The sequence below is a fragment of the Oncorhynchus masou genome, chromosome 29 (genome assembly GCF_036934945.1).
Source record: "Oncorhynchus masou masou isolate Uvic2021 chromosome 29, UVic_Omas_1.1, whole genome shotgun sequence".
In the NCBI taxonomy this organism is placed as follows: domain Eukaryota; kingdom Metazoa; phylum Chordata; class Actinopteri; order Salmoniformes; family Salmonidae; genus Oncorhynchus; species Oncorhynchus masou.
Genome location: NC_088240.1, coordinates 31,923,391 through 31,943,204, shown reverse-complemented (window position 1 = coordinate 31,943,204; position 19,814 = coordinate 31,923,391). Strand labels below are relative to the sequence as shown.

Below are 19,814 nucleotides of genomic sequence, written 5' to 3'. Positions count from 1 at the left end.
GTCTGTCTGCTGTGTTGACGTCTTCTGCCCGGTGTGTGTGTGTGTGGTTAATGTTAATGGGGCTAGCTCATTGGGTGTCTCTTCCATAGTTGATAAGGTTCTAATAGATAAGGCTCTATCTGCTGTGCAGCCTCAAAGGAACTGGTCCGCTGGGAGAGAGAGACCTTCACACACACACACACACACACACACACACACACACACACACACACACACACACACACACACACACACACACACACACACACACACACACACACACACACACACACACACACACACACACACACACACACACACACACACACCTGGACAGATATCCATTGGCACGTAAACACAAACACAGACAGCAAACCCACATGTTCACACACTCAGAAAGACGGACAGATAGGGACTCATGTGCCAACTGGCACTTTGTTAGCAACCCCCGAATTGCAAACACTTTGTTCTCCCTGCAAAGCCATATTTTCTGTAGGTGCATACTGCCCACGCACACACGCACACATGCACATATTCTCTGATCCTCTCTATTTCATGGAGGTTTTATTCTGGGCAGTGTTACCAGGGGTTAAGTACTGTGGTGATGATGTCATGGAACAATATAATGATGTTGGGGGTTAATTAAGTTTACCTCTCCCTATTACTGTGTGTGTATTTTGAGCGGGGTGAGCTGATATTATTTGTGTCTCACTAATCATCTCTCTCTCTCTCTCTCTCTCTCTCTCTTTCTCTCTCTCTCTCTCTCTCTCTCTCTCTCTCTCTCTCTCTCTCTCTCTCCCTTGCTCTCTCTCGCTATCTCTCTCTCTCTCGCTATCTCTCTCTCTCGCTATCTCTCGCTCTCTCTCTCAGGCATCATCAAGGTGGGTCATTGGAACCCTCTGCCCATCCACTTCCTATCAGATGCTCCTGAAGCCACGGTGGCTGATATGTTGCTGGATGTCTATCACATGGTCACCCTCCGCATTCAGCTACAGAGGTGTGTGTGTGTGTGTGTGTGTGTGCGCGCACGTGTGTATGTGTGTGTGCGCGCATTTGTTAATTGCTGTTGAGGGGTGAGGAGGAAAATGTGGTGGGCAAATATAGCTTTAGCTACACAGACTATAAACTTACAGTGACAGAATTTATTGAAAGGCTTTGTATTTCCACTGTTTAGATTGATTTTGGAGATACTACAACATTCCAACTGTTGGAATAATGTTGGAGTATTTCAACATTATTAAATCAGACAGAGTTCCTTTGGGTGACTGATGTCATCTTGGCATTTTCTACATTTTCACTATAGGCCTCTGTAGTTCAACAGTTTACTGTTGTGGAGTATTAGGTTTAAAATCTAAATTGGGAACGATCCAAGGAGCCAGCTAGCCCAGATCCCAACATCAGAGATTGATTTATTATCTGCATTTTTCTCCAAGAGTGCTTTCATGTCAGTAACTTGCACTTTTCCAAAGAATCAGTGAACATGGCCCTGATAGCCAGATAAACAGAGATGGATAGACTCCAGATGATTGGAATGTGGTCCTTATTGTGTTGTCGCATACTATCCAGCTTTGTTTACATCTGTCTCCATGATGATGGTATTGCCTGACATGTATAGTATTGCCATGGTGATGAGAGGAAGCCCATTGGCCGGCAGTGGGAGAAGATGGATTTTGGCCGACATTCTGCAAAAATTCTCATCAAAGAAACATTTGATCTCAATATTGTCTTCTGTTCCCCAAACCTTTTTTCTAAATGGCTTTGTTTAGAAGGAGTGCAAAGGCGAATTGAGTTATTGCACACTCTCACTTCACAGAGAAGATGTTCTCTAACATGCTAGAACGTGCCAATAGGATCTCGCTAGCTCGTGCTTGGATCTGCCCACTATAATTAATTTGCTCCCATTGGAAACAACAGACTGTGGTCTATCTTGGGTTAGTTATAAAAATCTTTGGTATTGCCCTTAGCGACTGATGTGAGTTGAGGCAAATAAATAGGTGGTTTGTGGAATAGTACAATATCTGGATAGGACAGTATAGACCAATTCCCTAGTTATTGACTAAATAGTTCTGACTTCAAGAATTCAGTCACTATGATGCAGTGATGAACTTACACAAGGCTGGTGCAACCTAACCTTGTTAAATCAGACTGAAAACAGCATTCAGTATAGATTAACCAGGCTACGTGCAACCAGCCCCAGGACAGGAAATAGGAAGTGACTGACTTTTTTTTTTTATGGTTCTGTAGCTTTGCCAAGCTGGAGGACCTTCCGTCAGAGCAGTGGAACCACGCCACGGTGAGGAACGCCCTCAAGGAGCTTCTCAAGGAGATGAACCAAAGCACACTGGCCAAGGAGTGCCCCCTCTCACAGGTGATACTGCACCCCTATCAAACCTCCACAACACTCCAATACTACCCTGATCTGCTCAATTGTCTCATAATCAGGGATCTAAAATGTGACAATTTTGGTCGCATATGCTCCTGAATATACACTGAGTGCACAAAACATTAGGAACACCTTCCTAATATTGAGTTGCACCCCCTTTTGCCCTCAGAACAGCCTCAATTCATCAGGGCATGGACTCTACAAGGTGTCGAAAGCGTTCCACAGGGATGCTGGCCAATGTTGACTCCAATGCTTCCCACAGTTGTGTCAAGTTGGCTGGATGTCTTTGGGTGGTGGACCATTCTTGATGTACATGGGAAATTGTTGAGGGTAAAAAAATCAGGCAGCGTGGCAGTTCTTGACACACTCAAACCGATACGCCTGGTACCTACTACCATATCCGTTGAAAAGCACTTAAATCTTTTGTCTTGCCCATTCATCCTTTGAATGGCACACATACACAATCCATGTCTCAATTGTCTCAAGGCTTAAAAATAGTTCTGTAACCTGTCTCCTCCCTTTCATGAAAACTGATTGAAGTGGATTTAACAAGTGGCATCAATAAGGGATCATAGCCTTCACGTGGATTCACCTGGTCAGTCGATGTCATGGAAAGAGCAGGTGTTCCTAATGTTTTGTACACTCAGTGTATTGCTGTGCATAGACAAAACTCTGCCCTATAGTAATTGTAATGATTAGGCTTCGCGGTACCATTGATTCTCAGATCCCTGGAGAAAAAGTGAGCGCCGATTTGTGACAGTGATGGTCGCACCATAACTAAGAGAACCTACTTGTTCAAACGTTGCGACCCATTACCTGCACTACGTTTCTTTCCTTCTAAGGCGCTGCAGCTTTATGCATCTCCATTGGCGGGCCGCATTTTATATTCATAAACCATGACGCAGGCCATTAACACTTTGTTAAGTCATGTTACCTCGTTAGCTAGCTAGTTAACAACCTGGTAACTTTACCAGTATATCTGAACATTAGGGGGCACAGAAAGAATGGAAAAGACATAGCTTCTTCAGAAGATCAATCATCATAGCAATGAATGAATGACAGATTCACACGCCATCTCTCAGAACATCGCTGACACTCTTAAAGAGACAGTGTACAATTTTCAATGTAATTCATCTCGATAGGAGACCATGCTTATTACACAATGTAGAAACCTAAAATTCCCCAAATGACTTTATGTGTGTGTGTTATTTATGTATCTGTGCATGCTGTGTTTAAATGGAGCTCAATGTGTGGGTGTTGATCCCTGCGTCAATTGCATCCATGTGTGCTGCTATGGTGATGGGCTAGATTTCAATGGGTGGCTTCCCCTGGTGATATATGTATATCTTTTTCAATGATAGTTTGTGTATGTGTGTGTTTGTGTGTGCAAGTGAGCGAGCATTCAAATTGATCGCCAATTAAACATCTCTCTCCTTCTCTCTCTCCCCTTCTCTCTCCTTCTCTCTCTCTACAGAGTATGATTTCCTCAATAGTAAACAGCTCCTACTATGCCAATGTCTCCACTGCCAAATGCCAGGAATTTGGGCGCTGGTACAAGAAGTACAAGAAAATCAAAGGTGAGAATTGTGACCTCTGGGAACTCCCAACTAGCATGGACCAATTCTCAGTGTCTTGGACCAATTCTCAGTGTCTTGGACCAATTCTCAGTGTCTTGGACCAATTCTCAGTGTCTGCACCACTTTGGAGCCCGAACCGTCTCACAACCACTTTACTAACTGTCTTCTGTCCTTCTCTAACCTATACCTTAGCCAATGATTACTATGTACTGGATTGGCCAAGCCACTTGAGTGACAGCCTATTAGCGGCCAATGGCCATTCCCAGTCCTGTCCTGACCCCTGGCTGCCATCTGAAAGAGGGAGGAAGAGAAGATAATATAGGAAATCTATAGTCGCCTGTTAACTGGCATCTCCTTCACACAGGGAGCACTGACTCTTCTTTATTAGAACCAGCTGATCTGTCCAGTGTAACCACAACCACAGGGGGTTCTACAGTACAACACAGGCCTGCCTCACAGACAGTCACACACAGACCACTGACCCCTCCTCAGCCTGTCTGTCTGTTTGTCTCTCCATCCGCCCATCCAGCACACAACGCCTGCATGGGACAATTTCTCCCCTACTCTCCAGCCCCCTTGTCCCCAATCCCACACACACATACATGTGTACGCACACATACACACAAGCACACACACTCCCCCATAGCTCTATAATTACCCTGCCGGACAGATCAAAGCAAAGCCTAAACCACAAACACAGAGTCACAGAGAGACCAGAGGAGAATAAAGTGATGTGGAGGGAGGCAGCGGTTGTCTGACAGAGTGAGTTGATGCAGTGTTGGGTTACACAGCCACTCCACTATTAGTTCTGGTCTCTGCCTGGCAGGGAAAAACACATGCTGTACGTTCACTAGCCTCCAGATGTGGACGCAGTGAGTAATGGTGATCACCCATTGACTGGCTGTCCTGTCAGTCATAGTCGAGAAGTGCACATAGGTGTAGAGGAGAGGAATGTGTGTACAGTAGGTGTTTGTGTTGTTAAGTGTTGCATCTCTCACTCTATTTCTCTCATTTCCTAGGAGATTATCTGGAGAAGATGTGGCCAGGAAGAGATAATTCAGAAATCAAAGGTGAGAAATTCACTGTTTGTACTGTTTCTATGATTGAAGTTAGAATGTGGCCCACTATGTTAGACCAGCATCACACTCATCTCTCCTTCCTTCCTTCCTTCCTTCCTTCCTTCCTTCCTTCCTTCCTTCCTTCCTTCCTTCCTTCCTTCCTTCCTTCCTTCCTTCCTTCCTTCCTTCCTTCCTTCCTTCCTTCCTCCCTCCCTCCTCCCTCCCTCCCTCCCTCCCTCCCCCTCCCTCCCTCCCTCCCTCCCTCCCTCCCTCCCTCCCTCCCTCCCTCCCTCCCTCCCTCCCTTCCTTCCTTTCTTCCTTTTCCTTCCCCAGTGGAGAGAGACAGCCTGGCAGACTTCTGTGTCATGGGCCATCGTCCCCCTCCCCACCTGGCCAGCCTGGCCCAGCTCAGCCACCTTGGAGGGGGTGGAGGTACCCTCCTCAAGGGTGGATCTGGAGACCCCCACAACCCCTCCCAACCCCCCCAACAACAACCCCAACAACAACACCCCCCTCGCCCCACGGCCAGCTCCACCACAGCCCCCCTCTGCGTGGCCAGATCCCCCCTCCCGGCCCTCCAGCCTCCCTTCAGCCTCTCCTTGGCCCAGGCGGGCTTCTCTCCCCCCAGCTTAGCCCTCAGCTTGTCCGACAGCAGCTAGCCATGGCTCACCTCATCAACCAGCAGCTCGCTGTTAACCGCCTGCTAGCCCACCAGCACCCACAGGCCCTCAACCAGCAGTTCCTCAACCACCCTCCCATCCCTCGACCCTCCAAGGCAGGGGGCCCTGGGGACCCCGGGAACAACCCGTCTGCTGCGGAAGTCTCCACTGATATCTACCAGCACGTCAGGGACGAACTGAAAAGAGCCAGCGTCTCACAGGCTGTGTTCGCTCGCGTGGCCTTCAACAGAACACAGGTAACCAGACTAACAGAACACAGTTAACAGAATACATTGAACCATAGAATGCTGGTGACATAGGTAACAGAACACAGGTAACCATATAACACAGGTGACATAGGTAACAGAACACAGGTAACCATATAACACAGGTGACATAGGTAACATAACACAGGTAACCATATAACACATGTGACATAGGTAACATAACACAGGTAACCATATAACACAGGTGACATAGGTAACAGAACACAGGTAACCTTATAACACAGGTGACATAGGTAACAGAACACAGGTAAGCATATAACACAGGTGACATAGGTAACATAACACAGGTAACCATATAACACAGGTGACATAGGTAACAGAACACAGGTAACCATATAACCCTTGTGACATAGGTAACAGAACACAGGTAACCATATAACACAGGTGACATGGGTAACAGAACACAGGTAACCATACATGGATGGCCTTCAGCAGAATAAAGGGCAGGAAACCCACCAAGTATGTAGCCACACATAGTGCAGTGCAGGGCAGGGGTAAAGGACTGAAGACAGGATGAGAGGATAGAATAACGTAATGTCAATGCTGATGTCCCATTTACAAAACGATTTGGAATATTGGGATGACTTTGAGATAAGTCAGCAGTAATATTTCTATGATTTGGTTTCTCCTCGGGGGTTTCAGCCAGTTTCAATGTAATCTCTGAGTGTTATGAGTGAGGTAAGCTGATGCCACAGCTTGCTGTGTTTCCCCGCTCCAGTTCAGTCTCTTTCTCCGCCCTCCCAGCAGTACACACACCTGCTGCATTCACACACAGTCACGCCCCATTAGAGCCAATATGGAGCTCACATGAAGGGTTTAGGGCAGGTGAAGTGTGCATGTGTGTGTTGTGCGTGCATGCATGCACATGGGTGTACGAGCGAGTGCGTACAGTGCGTGTGTGTGCAACCACTCATTCTAAATGTATACGTTTGCGGCGTGTGTGCATGTGTGTGTGTGTGTGTGCACCAGGGCCTGCTGTCGGAGATCCTGCGGAAGGAGGAGGACCCTCGCTCTGCCTCTCAGTCCCTGCTGGTCAACCTCAAAGCCATGCAGAACTTCCTCAACCTCCCTGAGGGGGAGAGAGACCGTATTTACCAGGAGGAGCGTGAGCGCAGCATGAACCCCCCTGTCGGCCTGCCCCCTACCCCTAGCTCCAGCCCCGGGGGCCCCCGCCTCTCACAGGTACCCCGCCCACCACCCACCGCCCTCCAAAACTACCATAGACATTCTCCACCAAGCTCCTCTACAGCAGGGCCTGTGTGTGTCTGGTTGACTGTGGTGTGTCTTGTCTGTCTTTGTGCCTTGTTGATGGTTTATATTGTCTGTATGTTTTAGTTTCTGTCTGGCAGTTGGTTTGGTTGGTGTCTGTGGTTCTGCATCTCAGTGGTCTAAGGTTCTGCATCTCAGTGCTCTAAGGCTCTGCATCTCAGTGCCAGCTGTGCCACTAGAGATTCTGGGTCCGAGTCCAGGCTCTGTCACAGACGGCCGCAACTGGGAGACCCATGGGGCGGCGCACAATTGGCCCAGCGTCGTCCAGGTTATGGGATGGTAGCGACTAGTGACTGCTGTGGCGAGCCGGGCGCAGTGCACGGTGACACGGTCGCCAGGTGTACTGTGTTTCCTCCGACACATTGGTGCGGCTGGCTTCCGGGTTAAATGGGCATTATGTCAAGAAGCAGTGCGGCTTGGTTGAGTTGTGTTTCGGAGGACGCACGGCTCTCGACCATCGCCTCTCCCGAGTCCGTACGGGAGTTGCAGCGATGAGACAAGACTTTAACTACCAATTGGATACCATGAAATTGGGGAGAAAAAGAGGCTACATTATTTTTTTAAATAACATTATTTAAAAAAAAGATTAGTCTTCCACACTAGGGGATCTACCTAGTCAGGGTTAAAAAATAGACTGGGAAAAGGGATAGTACTAAAGACACCGATCTAACCATATGCTGAGAAAAGGCACATAAATACATCTCATTGATTGTGTCTCTATGTTTTGTGCGTGTGATGTTAGATGACGAGATGGTAACAATTGAAATGTTTGACAGGACGTATTTAGACCGAACACCACTAACCATGTCCCATGCCACCTCATGCAGAAGGTGTGGGAGAGAGGTCTGGACGAACAGCTCACTCCTGACGCCTGGGCTTCTATCTGGAAGAATAAGACTAAAATCTCCAACTCGGTGAGCAGTTCACCCATCTACAATACTTTTATGTCTCAGTTCACTCATCTACAATACTTTTATGTCTCAGTTCACCCATCTACAATACTTTTATGTCTCAGTTCACCCATCTACAATACTTTTATGTCTCAGTTCACTCATCTACAATACTTTTATGTCTCAGTTCACCCATCTACAATACTTTTATGTCTTAGTTCACTCATCTACAATACTTTTATGTCTCAGTTCACCCATCTACAATACTTTTATGTCTCAGTTCACTCATCTACAATACTTTTATGTCTCAGTTCACTCATCTACAATACTTTTATGTCTCGCAATACAGTACTACTTGCGCCTCTGTGAGCCGTGTATTCATCAACAATCCCTTTTTGGCTTGTTCACAGAATGTACCTCACACAGAATTCCTTTTGATCAGACATGGCTGGAATGTTTGTGTACAGTATGTCAAATACTTGCTATGATTGATTTAGTTTGCATGGTAATGTGGAACAAATGAAATAGTCCCAAAGTCCAAGAAAATGTCTTGTTTACAATAAAGATACAGCCTGTTGTCATAGGAACATGCTATAGAGAAATTCATTTGGATGTGCTTCCTAACCCCACATGGCCTTTTAGGAACATCACAGATAACAATCTCTCTCTGATGCAAAGGGCAAACACTCATTCTGGGACGAATTTGTGTACTATCATTATTATGTCTGTATAAATTTATCTTGCCATCGTTTACGCTTGGGAATGCCAGATTACTAGTCTGGTCCTGCAAAGATAACCTCAAAGTCTTATAAGAAAACATACTGAGATTCAATACAGAGTCATTCAAACAGAAACTACAAAGAAGAGGAGAGAGAATGGCTTAATGATTTTTAATCTGTAAACATTCTCCATGTCGGAACATGCACGTCTATGAGTCTAATGTTTGTTTAAAAGAAGAAAATCTTTGACTGATCGTCAACTGATTACCTGTCATTCTTACTTGAAACCTAAACTTTGGTCGTTGGCGCAGGGACAACATGTGAACTAGATTTGGCAGTGTTACCCATTCAGGCAAACTCTGGTACAACTTCCTGTTTTAATAACTGGTTCTTTCTCTATGGACCGCCTCTCCCTGGTCCCTCCTACCTATCCTCCCTCAGCCCAAGCTGCCATGCCTCAACCCAGACCTGCCCCTGAAGCTGGAGTCTCTGGTCAACATCACGTCAGGTATCTATGATGAGATCCAGCAGGAGATGAAGAGGGCGAAGGTGTCTCAGGCGCTGTTCGCCAAGGTGGCTGCCAACAAGAGCCAGGTGAGTGGCCTGTTTCACCCATGACCCATGACATTGTCCCTATCCTGCTACAGCTTTCCTAACCTATTGTGCCCAACTCCCAATCCTAACCTATTGTGCCCAACTCCCAATCCTAACCTATTGTGCCCAACTCCCAATCCTAACCTATTGTACCCAACTCCCAATCCTAACCTATTGTACCCAACTCCCAATCCTAACCTATTGTACCCAACTCCCAATCCTAATCTATTGTACAAAACTCCCAATCCTAATCTATTGTACCCAACTCCCAATCCTAACCTATTGTACCCAACTCCCAATCCTAACCTTTTATACCCAACTCCCAATCCTAACCTATTGTACCCAACTCCCAATCCTAACCTTTTATACCCAACTCCCAATCCTAACCTATTGTGCCCAACTCCCAATCCTAATCCATTGTGCCCAACTCCCAATCCTAACCTATTGTACCCAACTCCCAATCCTAACCTATTGTACCCAACTCCCAATCCTAACCTATTGTACCCAACTCCCAATCCTAACCTATTGTGCCCAACTCCCAATCCTAACCTATTGTACCCAACTCCCAATCCTAACCTTAATCGTTAAGGGAATGCAAACATATGTGGCCCCTGTCAGTGCTTAGGGGCAGTTTCTCCTGTCCTCGTGATGTGGGTTGCGGATGGAGCAGAGTTGATAACCCTCTTCCCCAGGCTGTTATATCAGACAGTCAGTGTGTCTCCACAGTAGTAGATAAACAATACCAGACAGATAAGCCAAATACCAACCTGGGGAAGAACTGATTCAGACATATGATACCCCCCCCCCACACACACACACAGACTCCTTCAACAAACGCACAAATTGTTTAGAGCACATGAAGACATGGTGTTGTGGGAATGGATATCTACAGTGAGGACACTGTTTGCGTGCGTGTTTGTGAGAGAATATTACCTGTGTGTGTGTGTGTGTGTGTGTGTGTGTGTGTGTGTGTGTGTGTGTGTGTGTGTGTGTGTGTGTGTGTGTGTGTGTGTGTGTGTGTGTGTGTGTGTGTGTGTGCATTGATCAAGCTGTGTCTCCCAGGTTCAGGGGTCCGGGGGTGGCTGGGCAGAGTTGGGCTGGGGGTCATGGCTCACTGCACCCATCTGCTGCAGCTGGCCCAGAGAGGAGAGGAGAGAGGGATGCTGAGGGAGAGGGGGATGCTGAGGGAGAGGGGGATGCTGAGGGAGAGGGGGATGGGGGATGAGAGGGAGGATGAGAACTGATCAGGTTATTAACACTGCATGCTGGTGGAGGCTGGATGCACACAACAGCTGGTGTCAAAGACTGGCCTAGTCTAGCATAGATAATCAAATCTTCTCCCCCCCACTCCCCATCTCTTTCTCCCCTCCCTTCTCCTGTCTCTGCGCCCATCTACCTCTCTTAGGGCTGGCTGTGTGAGTTGCTGCGGTGGAAGGAGAACCCTAGCCCAGAGAACCGTACTCTGTGGGAGAATCTGTGTACCATCCGGAGGTTCCTGACTCTGCTCCAGACAGACAGAGACCTGGTGTATGAAGAGGAGTCCAGGCACCACCACAGTGAGAGGCTGCATACTGTACTACACCTGCCCCAAGAACCACAGGTGAGAGAGACCAGCTGATGTAGCATCAGATTTCCCTAACCTGAGTCCTGACCTTAGTGGTATGGTCCGCGCGCATGGACATGGGCTCCGTATGCTCGAGGGTAACATGTCTCCTTAGGTGTGTGATGTTTTTGGTATCCATCATTATTTGATGTCTGATATGTCTGTAATATCATTGCTGCTAAAATCAAATATTATACAAATACAAAAAACTTACTGCTATGCTGGATCGAGGGATGGTCATTGCAGACTTGAATGGATAATGGCAAGAATATCACTCTCCTTTAGTTTTGATATCAACCTTCTCACACATTGAATGAGTCTTCGGGACTGGCCCCCTACAACATTTTCACACACACACACACACACACACACACACACACACACACACACACACACACACACACACACACACACACACACACACACACACACACACACACACACACACACACACACACACACACACACACACACACACACACACACACACACACACACACACACAAATGTAAGCATGCAGCATCCTACACAGATGTACAGTAGTCAAGCTCTGCTAATTAAATTGACTTTCTCCAGCCAGGGTCATTATTGCACCAAATACACTGAGGATACACATGCAATTATTCATTAAAACTGAAGTCATGCGTGCGCACACTACGGTTGAATATTTTCCCGATATTTTACAAATGTTCCATCCCCAGAATACATCACTTTTCTCCCGGGCAACCCAATATTTCCCGACAAAACCGGAAGTGTCATTCAAAAGCCTTTTAAAAGCATAAAAAGTTTGGACAAACCAACTCATTCAAGGTTTTTCTCTATTTTTTTTCTTCTCTATTTCCTACATTGTAGAATAATAGTGAAGACATCAAACATATGAAATAACACATATGGAATCATATAGCAACCAAATCAAAATATATTTGAGATTTGAGATTCTTCAAAGTAGCCACCCTTGCCTTGATGATAGCTTTGCGCGCTCTTGGCATTCTCTAAACCAGCTTCATGAGGTAGTCACCTGGAATGCATTTAATTTAACAGGTGTGCCTTTCTTTCCTTCTTAATGCATTTGAGCTAATCAGTTGTGTTGTGACAACGTAGGGGTAGTATACAGAAGATGGCCCTATTTGTTAAGACCAAGTCCATATTATGGCAAGAACAGCTCAAATAAGCAAAGAGAAACGACAGTCTGTTACTTTAAGACATGTCAGTTTAGTCAGTTATGGCGGAACAGTGCAGTCGCAAAAACCATCAAGCACTATGATGAAACTGGCTCTCATGAGGACCGCCACAGGAAAGGAAGACCCAGAGTTACCTCTGCTGCAGGGGATAAGTTCATCAGAGTTACCAGCCTCAGAATCTGCAGCCCAAATAAATGCTTCACAGAGTTCAAGCAACAGACATCTCAACATCAACTGTTCAGAGGAGACTGTGTGAATCAGGCCTTCATGGGCAAATTGCTGCAAAGAAACCACTACGAAAGGACACCAAAAATAAGAAGAGACTTGCTTTGGCCAAGACACATGAGCAATGGACATTAGTCCAGTGGAAATCTGTCCTTTGGTCTGATGAGTCCAAATGTGCAATTTTTGGTTCCAACCGCCGTGTCTTTGTGAGACACAGAGTAGGTGAACGGATGATCTCCGAATGTGTGGTTCCCACTGTGAAGCATGGAGGAGGTGTGATGGTGGTGGGGTGTTTTGCTGGTGACACTGTCTGTGATTTATTTAGAATTCAAGGCACACTTAACCAGCATGGCTACCACAGCATTCTGCAGCAATATGCCATCCCATCCGGTTTGCGCTTAGTGGGACTATCATTCAACAGGACAATGACCCACACACCTCCAGGCTGTGTAAGGGCTATTTGACCAAGAAGGAGAGTGATGGAGTGCTGCATCAGATGACCTGGCCTCCACAATCACCCGACCTCAACCCAATTGAGATGGTTCGGGGTGAGTGGGACCACAGAGTGAAGGAAAAGCAGCCAACAAGTGCTCAGCATATGTGGGAACTCCTTCAAGACTGTTGGAAAAGTATTCCAGGTGAAGCTGGTTGAGAGAATGCCAAGAGTGTGCAAAGATGTCCTCCAGGCAAAGGGTGGCTACTTTGAAGAATCTAGACTATGTTTTTTTAGTTTTTTTTTGGTTACTACATGATACCATATGTGTTATTTCATAGTTTGGATGGCCACTACTAGAAATTAGTAAAAATAAAGAAAAACCCTTGAATGAGTAGGTGTGTCCAAACTTTTGACTGGAACTGTGTGATATAGGCTACTGCACATTACGCACAATAGAAAAACATAAAAGCCCAAAGATGTAGCCAGCTATATGCTCTCTTGGTTAAATAAATGAAACTAGCTCCAGTAGGCTAATCTTTTTCAGTGTGAACTGTATTACTGTACTGTATTATACTGTATTATATGGACTGGAATTACACACATCATTCAGACCATGATACATTAGTATTAGTAGGCTGATGCATATATACCTTTCATAATATGTCCCCTAATGTTATTAGCCTACGTCCTTGTTGCTTTATTCCAGTAAAATGAAACAAGTTTTGTTGTCCTTATCTTCATCATTCTAATGACATCCTTGAACAATGACATCATTGAACACTGACATCCTTGAACAATGACATCCTTGAATAAAATAGGACTAGAATTAGATGCAGTAGGCTTTCACTTTGCTCCATGAAGATTGAATGGTTATGGGTTTGAATAAATAACTGCTATAGCCTGCCGCCATCATGCGTTCGCCCTTCTTTCAAACTACCTGTGTTCTATTGGCTGCTGTATTTAACATTCGGCAAACGAGAGCTTACGACCCTCTTCTAATAGTCTATTGGTATAAGACATCCAGCAAGCCATTCTAGTCTAACTTTTCCTGCCTGGGACTCCAAGAGCTAAGGAGTGTTTTTCAAGGAGAGAGGCCAGCAGAGCATAGGTTCGTGCGTATTGTGCAAGAGACCGAGGCTATAAGTTAGAAGCTTATAAATATAAAGCTAATACTGCATTGACTGTATTGCCTGAAAGAGGTAGGCTAGGACATCTATATATAGGGCCATATATCAGTCTAGAACAGGATTATCTACAGTATTGTGGATGCAATTTCAATGGAATTGATAGAGAGAGAGAGAGAGAGAGAGAGAGAGAGAGAGAGAGCGAGAGAGAGAGAGAGAGAGAGACTGCGAGAGAGAGAGAGAGAGAGAGAGACTGCGAGAGAGTGCACACGCATGGACTTATTTAAAGCAACGATATTTGAGTGATAGGCTGTTTTAAAACTCTGCCGCTGCAATAAATTAAAATAATGTTTTCAATAAGAAAATAAGGTGACCCCCGAAGGCCAGATGGAGATGGGTAAATTAGACAGTCAGTCTTTATATTACTGTAGCATAGACTATGCTGCAGCAAATGTAGGCCTACCTGTCACAAGAAAAACATTTACCATGAGATGATACGTCTACATGCATTGTAAACTGCGCTCCGTAATGAGATGGACTGTCTGTCCCCATGCGGATGAATCATGTGTTTTTGTCCGGGGCTACAAAAGCAATGTGTGCTGTTGGGGCACACGAGAAACGGAGTTGGGAAACACTGAACTAAGTAGACCAGACACAGCTGCTGTTGCATTGGTGTCTATGGGAGACACACCAAGTTAAGTAGAACTGACCATTTTTTTTCAAAGCTAAACTGCCGGAGTGAACTATCTTCATTCATCCATTATCTTTGTTAACGGCTCATCATAGAAAGGAAGTGGTTGTTACCACTGTGCCACCATTAACATATGCCCCAGCTCGCTCCTCAAACACACGGACCAGACCAGACCAGAGAGGAGACAAAATATACTCCACAAGTTGTTCATATTAGAGAGGACAGAGAAGGAAGGAGGGACTGAGATGGGCCACACCAGGAGGAGAGGAAGTATAATGAAGTGATAGATCGAAGAAGGAGAGTGATACATGATAAGGAAGGATGATCTTGTAGAGGGTGGGACAATTTATGGGGAGGCCAAGGAGGACGAAAGTCTGTCAGACTGTATTTGTTTCGGTGCATGTGTGTCCCTCTCCTGTTTTTGTTGTCCAAGTTGACACAGTCAGGAGAGGAAAGCCCCTCCCTAAACCCAGATCAAACTCCATGCAGCACATCTACCCGCCACATACACACACAGACAGACACACACACACACACACACGCCAAGCAAGTCACCACAGCCAGACCACACATGTGTTCCAGCTGCTACTCAACTCAGTCCCTCTCACACATATACTGTACACTAGACACACAACTGTATGTGCTGTTAAATCAAATCAAATCAGATCAATTCAATGTTGGTCTCATACACATATTTAGCAGATGTTATTGCGGGTGAAGTGAAATGCTTGTGTTCCTAGCTCCAACAAAAGTGTTAGAAGTGCTTTATGCTGTACTGTATGTGCTGTTGGAGGTGTGTTATGCTATACTGTATGTGCTGTTGGAAGTGCTTTATGCTATACTGTATGTGCTGTTGGAAGTGCGTTATGCTATACTGTATGTGCTGTTGGAAGTGCGTTATGCTATACTGTATGTGCTGTTGGAAGTGCTTTATGCTATACTGTATGTGCTATTGTAAGTGCTTTATGCTATACTGTATGTGCTGTTGGAAGTGCTTTATGCTATACTGTATGTGCTGTTGGAAGTGCTTTATGCTATACTGTATGTGCTGTTGGAAGTGCTTTATGTTATACTGTATGTGCTGTTGGAAGTGCGTTATTCTATACTGTATGTGCTGTTGGAAGTGCTTTATGCTATACTGTATGTGCTGTTGGAAGTGCGTTATGCTAAACTGTATGTGCTGTTGGAAGTGCTTTATGCTATACGGTATGTGCTGTTGGAAGTGCTTTATGCTATGCTGTATGTGCTGTTGGAAGTGCGTTATGCTATACTGTATGTGCTGTTGGAAGTGTGTTATGCTATACTGTATGTGCTGTTGGAAGTGCTTTATGCTATACTGTATGTGCTGTTGGAAGTGCTTTATGCTATACTGTATGTGCTGTTGGAAGTGCGTTATGCTATACTGTATGTGCTGTTGGAAGTGCTTTATGCTATACTGTATGTGCTGTTGGAAGTGCGTTATGCTATACTGTATGTGCTGTTGGAAGTGCTTTATGCTATACTGTATGTGCTGTTGGAAGTGTGTTATGCTATACTGTATGTGCTGTTGGAAGTGCTTTATGCTATACGGTATGTGCTGTTGGAAGTGCTTTATGCTATACTGTATGTGCTGTTGGAAGTGCGTTATGCTATACTGTATGTGCTGTTGGAAGTGCTTTATGCTATACTGTATGTGCTGTTGGAAGTGCTTTATGCTATACTGTATGTGCTGTTGGAAGTGTGTTATGCTATACTGTATGTGCTGTTGGAAGTGTGTTATGCTATACTGTATGTGCTGTTGGAAGTGCTTTATGCTATACTGTATGTGCTATTGGAAGTGCTTTATGCTATACTGTATGTGCTGTTGGAAGTGCCTTATGCTATACTGTATGTGCTGTTGGAAGTGCTTTATGCTATACTGTATGTGCTGTTGGAAGTGCGTTATGCTATACTGTATGTGCTGTTGGAAGTGCTTTATGCTATACTGTATGTGCTGTTGGAAGTCGTTATGCTATACTGTATGTGCTGTTGGAAGTGCGTTATGCTATACTGTATGTGCTGTTGGAAGTGCTTTATGCTATACTGTATGTGCTGTTGGAAGTGCTTTATGCTATACTGTATGTGCTGTTGGAAGTGCTTTATGCTATACTGTATGTGCTGTTGGAAGTGCTTTACACTATACTGTATTAGCTGTTGGAAGTGCTTTATGCTATACTGTCTGTGCTGTTGTAATTGCTTTATGCTATACTGTATGTGCTGTTGGAAGTGCTTTATGCTATACTGTATGTGCTGTTGGAAGTGCTTTATGCTGTACTGTATGTGCTGTTGGAGGTGCGTTATGCTATACTGTATGTGCTGTTGGAAGTGCTTTATGCTATACTGTATGTGCTATTGTAAGTGCTTTATGCTATACTGTATGTGCTGTTGGAAGTGCTTTATGCTATACTGTATGTGCTGTTGGAAGTGCTTTATGCTATACTGTATGTGCTGTTGGAAGTGCTTTATGCTATACTGTATGTGCTGTTGGAAGTGCTTTATGCTATGCTGTATGTGCGGTTGGAGGTGATTTATGCTATACCGTATGTCCTGTTGGAAGTGCTTTTGTATGGTTTTATGTGAACAATCGGCCAACCCGCCGACCCCACACAACCACTGACCGAAACAAAACGACTCATAGTATGAATTATGAATCAACGACTGCGCTTTTTGTATATCTACAGTATCATGTGACAAGTACTGTATGTGTGACTGCGTGTCCATTAGATCCACAGGTGGAATTGTGTGTGTATTGTGTGTGCGTGCGTCTGTGTGTGTCTTGTGCTCCCCTACCTACTCAGCCCCTCTCACACCCGTGGGGACAGCATCACATTTCTCCATGACTGACCCTGCCCTGATGATGCTGGGCTGGCTATCTGGCTCTCCTCTCCAGCAGTACAGTATCTGCTGCTCTGTTTATGCCTCCATGTGTTGAGCAAGTGCATCCCTCTGCTAATTTGGCAGGCCCAGCCCTTATGAATAATTTCTCTATTGTTATTGCTAAATGTAATTCTGCTGTGTGCGTGTGGGCAGTGGGTACTGTGGCCTGGACCCCTGTGCTGACTGCACCGTGGATTGAGACCACAAGAGCGCTGGACTAGAAAGCTGGCAACAAGCTCCCTTCTTTCTACAGACAGACACAGACACAGACTGTTCTCCCTGCTGCCCCTCTCTTTTTGTCGTTTCATTCGTAGGCTACACGTGCAAACACTTTTATAAACCTATTGGTTCCTCTGATTGGCTAATTGTCAGTTTGAGCAGCTGAGTTCAGCTCTTAGCTCAGTAAACCACAGCCGACTTAATGGTTTAATTACTGATAAGTGGAATGATTGCCACACACACACTTGAACATGCAAAAAGGTCATATGCCAGCCCACCCTCACACACACATAGAGACAGAAACACTTAGAAACACACAGACAGATATATAGTATTTTCACATGATCTCAGTTACGGTATAAGCACTGTAAACAACTCAGTATTCAAACCACACACCTACGCAACAAAGACAGGCTCAGTCACACACACACACACACACACACACACACACACACACACACACACACACACACACACACACACACACACACACACACACACACACACACACACACACACACACACACACACACAGAGTGACTCATTCACTCCCCAGGCCTGGTGACACAGGAGAGAGAAGGAAGAAAAACACACACCGATTAACAGGAAAGATGAAGTCATGCAGAAAACCAACAGAAAACTGTATTTTCCATCATTACATATTTATCTGTGTGTTAATGGTGTCTCCGGTGGCAACATACTGTCCCAGGCAGCCCCAACACACACACACAGACTCATACAGCAAAACACACACACATACACTCCCCACCCCTGGTCTGCCTGTAGCCCCAAGAGAACCAGCCCTCATTAAGGCTTTAGCTGAATATTTCATGTAGTATAATTCTTTCATAGTTCTGCATCTCTGTAATTCGCCTTGATTTGCGTTTAAAAGGAAACTTTTTCTTTAATGCAATGAACTCGGATGTTCCCTGGTCGCAATTGAAAAAGAAAAAGGGAGAACAGTTTGGATGAATATTGAATTATGCCATGAGAAGAACAACTTCCATCCTCAGTCTACAGTACTTTGTGGATGGAGGGGCGGTATGGAGAGATGGAGGAGTGGAGGTTCAGTTGGATGGGTAGAGGGTACAGAAGGATGGAGAAATGGAAGGATTGGAGGGGTAGAGGCTCAATTTAGAGGGGTGAAATGGTTGAGGGGTGATGGGTAGAGGGGACAGAGGGCATGGGGTCAAACAGAGAGGAGGGTTTCATGGCTTTAGCAGGATTGAGGTTATTTTGGAGTTGGAGTCATGTTTGCTTGGCACTGACTCTCTTCATTAGTGTCCCTCTGCATTAGAGAGAGAGAGAGAGAGAGAGAGAGAGAGAGAGAGAGAGAGAGAGAGAGAGAGAGAGAGAGAGAGAGAGAGAGAGAGAGAGAGAGAGAGAGAGAGAGAGAGAGAGAGAGACCGCACTGGATTAAGGAACAACCAGTCAGCCTACTGTGTTTCTGCGTTTGGCTCGGCTCTCTCACGCTGCCACGGAGCCCCGCCCAGCGCCCAGGCCTCTGTGTGTGTGGATCTATCCAAGAGTCGCCATCTGTGAAAGGAGTAGAGAAATGACTATCTGGGGTCTGAGTCTATATGAGTGTCTGTTTGTTCCTGGTTGTGATAAAGGGAAGTCAAGGGGGGGGGGTGCGTACGTATGTGTGTGTGTGGTTGTGAGGAGTGTGTGGTCCACATTAGGTCAAAGGGGAGTGCTATTTTCATCCTGTCTTTTCCCTCTTTCCACCGCTGTCACCAGTCCTTCTCATTCCCTCGCTTTGTGTGGCTGCTATTTGTTTCACACAGACATAAAAAAAGATAATAAACGTCAGAAAGCGGAAAAAAACACCCAACCTACACTCTTCCTGTAAATCGCAGCCCTCAAACAGCCCCCACAAGTGAAATCGGAGCAATTTGATGGTCTGGCCTGCCCTCAATATTATTTAAGTAATACCCTGTTATTATTGAAGAGGGAGAGAGAAAAGCGAATGACTATTATCTTTGTGGGTCCTTTAATTTTAATGCACCACAGATTTATAGCTTA

The 19,814-nt window shown here is 45.4% G+C and overlaps 1 protein-coding gene across 1 annotated transcript in view; it reads left to right on the top strand.

Moving 5' to 3' along the window:
• Window positions 1-19,814, top strand: part of LOC135519349 (DNA-binding protein SATB2-like) — a 67,012-nt gene that overhangs the window by 43,078 nt on the left and 4,120 nt on the right. Inside the window, 10 exon segments of the mRNA XM_064944529.1 lie at window positions 850-976; window positions 2,224-2,347; window positions 3,837-3,939; window positions 4,959-5,009; window positions 5,331-5,503; window positions 5,506-5,913; window positions 6,913-7,125; window positions 8,040-8,126; window positions 9,263-9,415; window positions 10,821-11,015. Of these exon segments, the coding sequence (XP_064800601.1) occupies window positions 850-976; window positions 2,224-2,347; window positions 3,837-3,939; window positions 4,959-5,009; window positions 5,331-5,503; window positions 5,506-5,913; window positions 6,913-7,125; window positions 8,040-8,126; window positions 9,263-9,415; window positions 10,821-11,015 (1,634 nt within the window).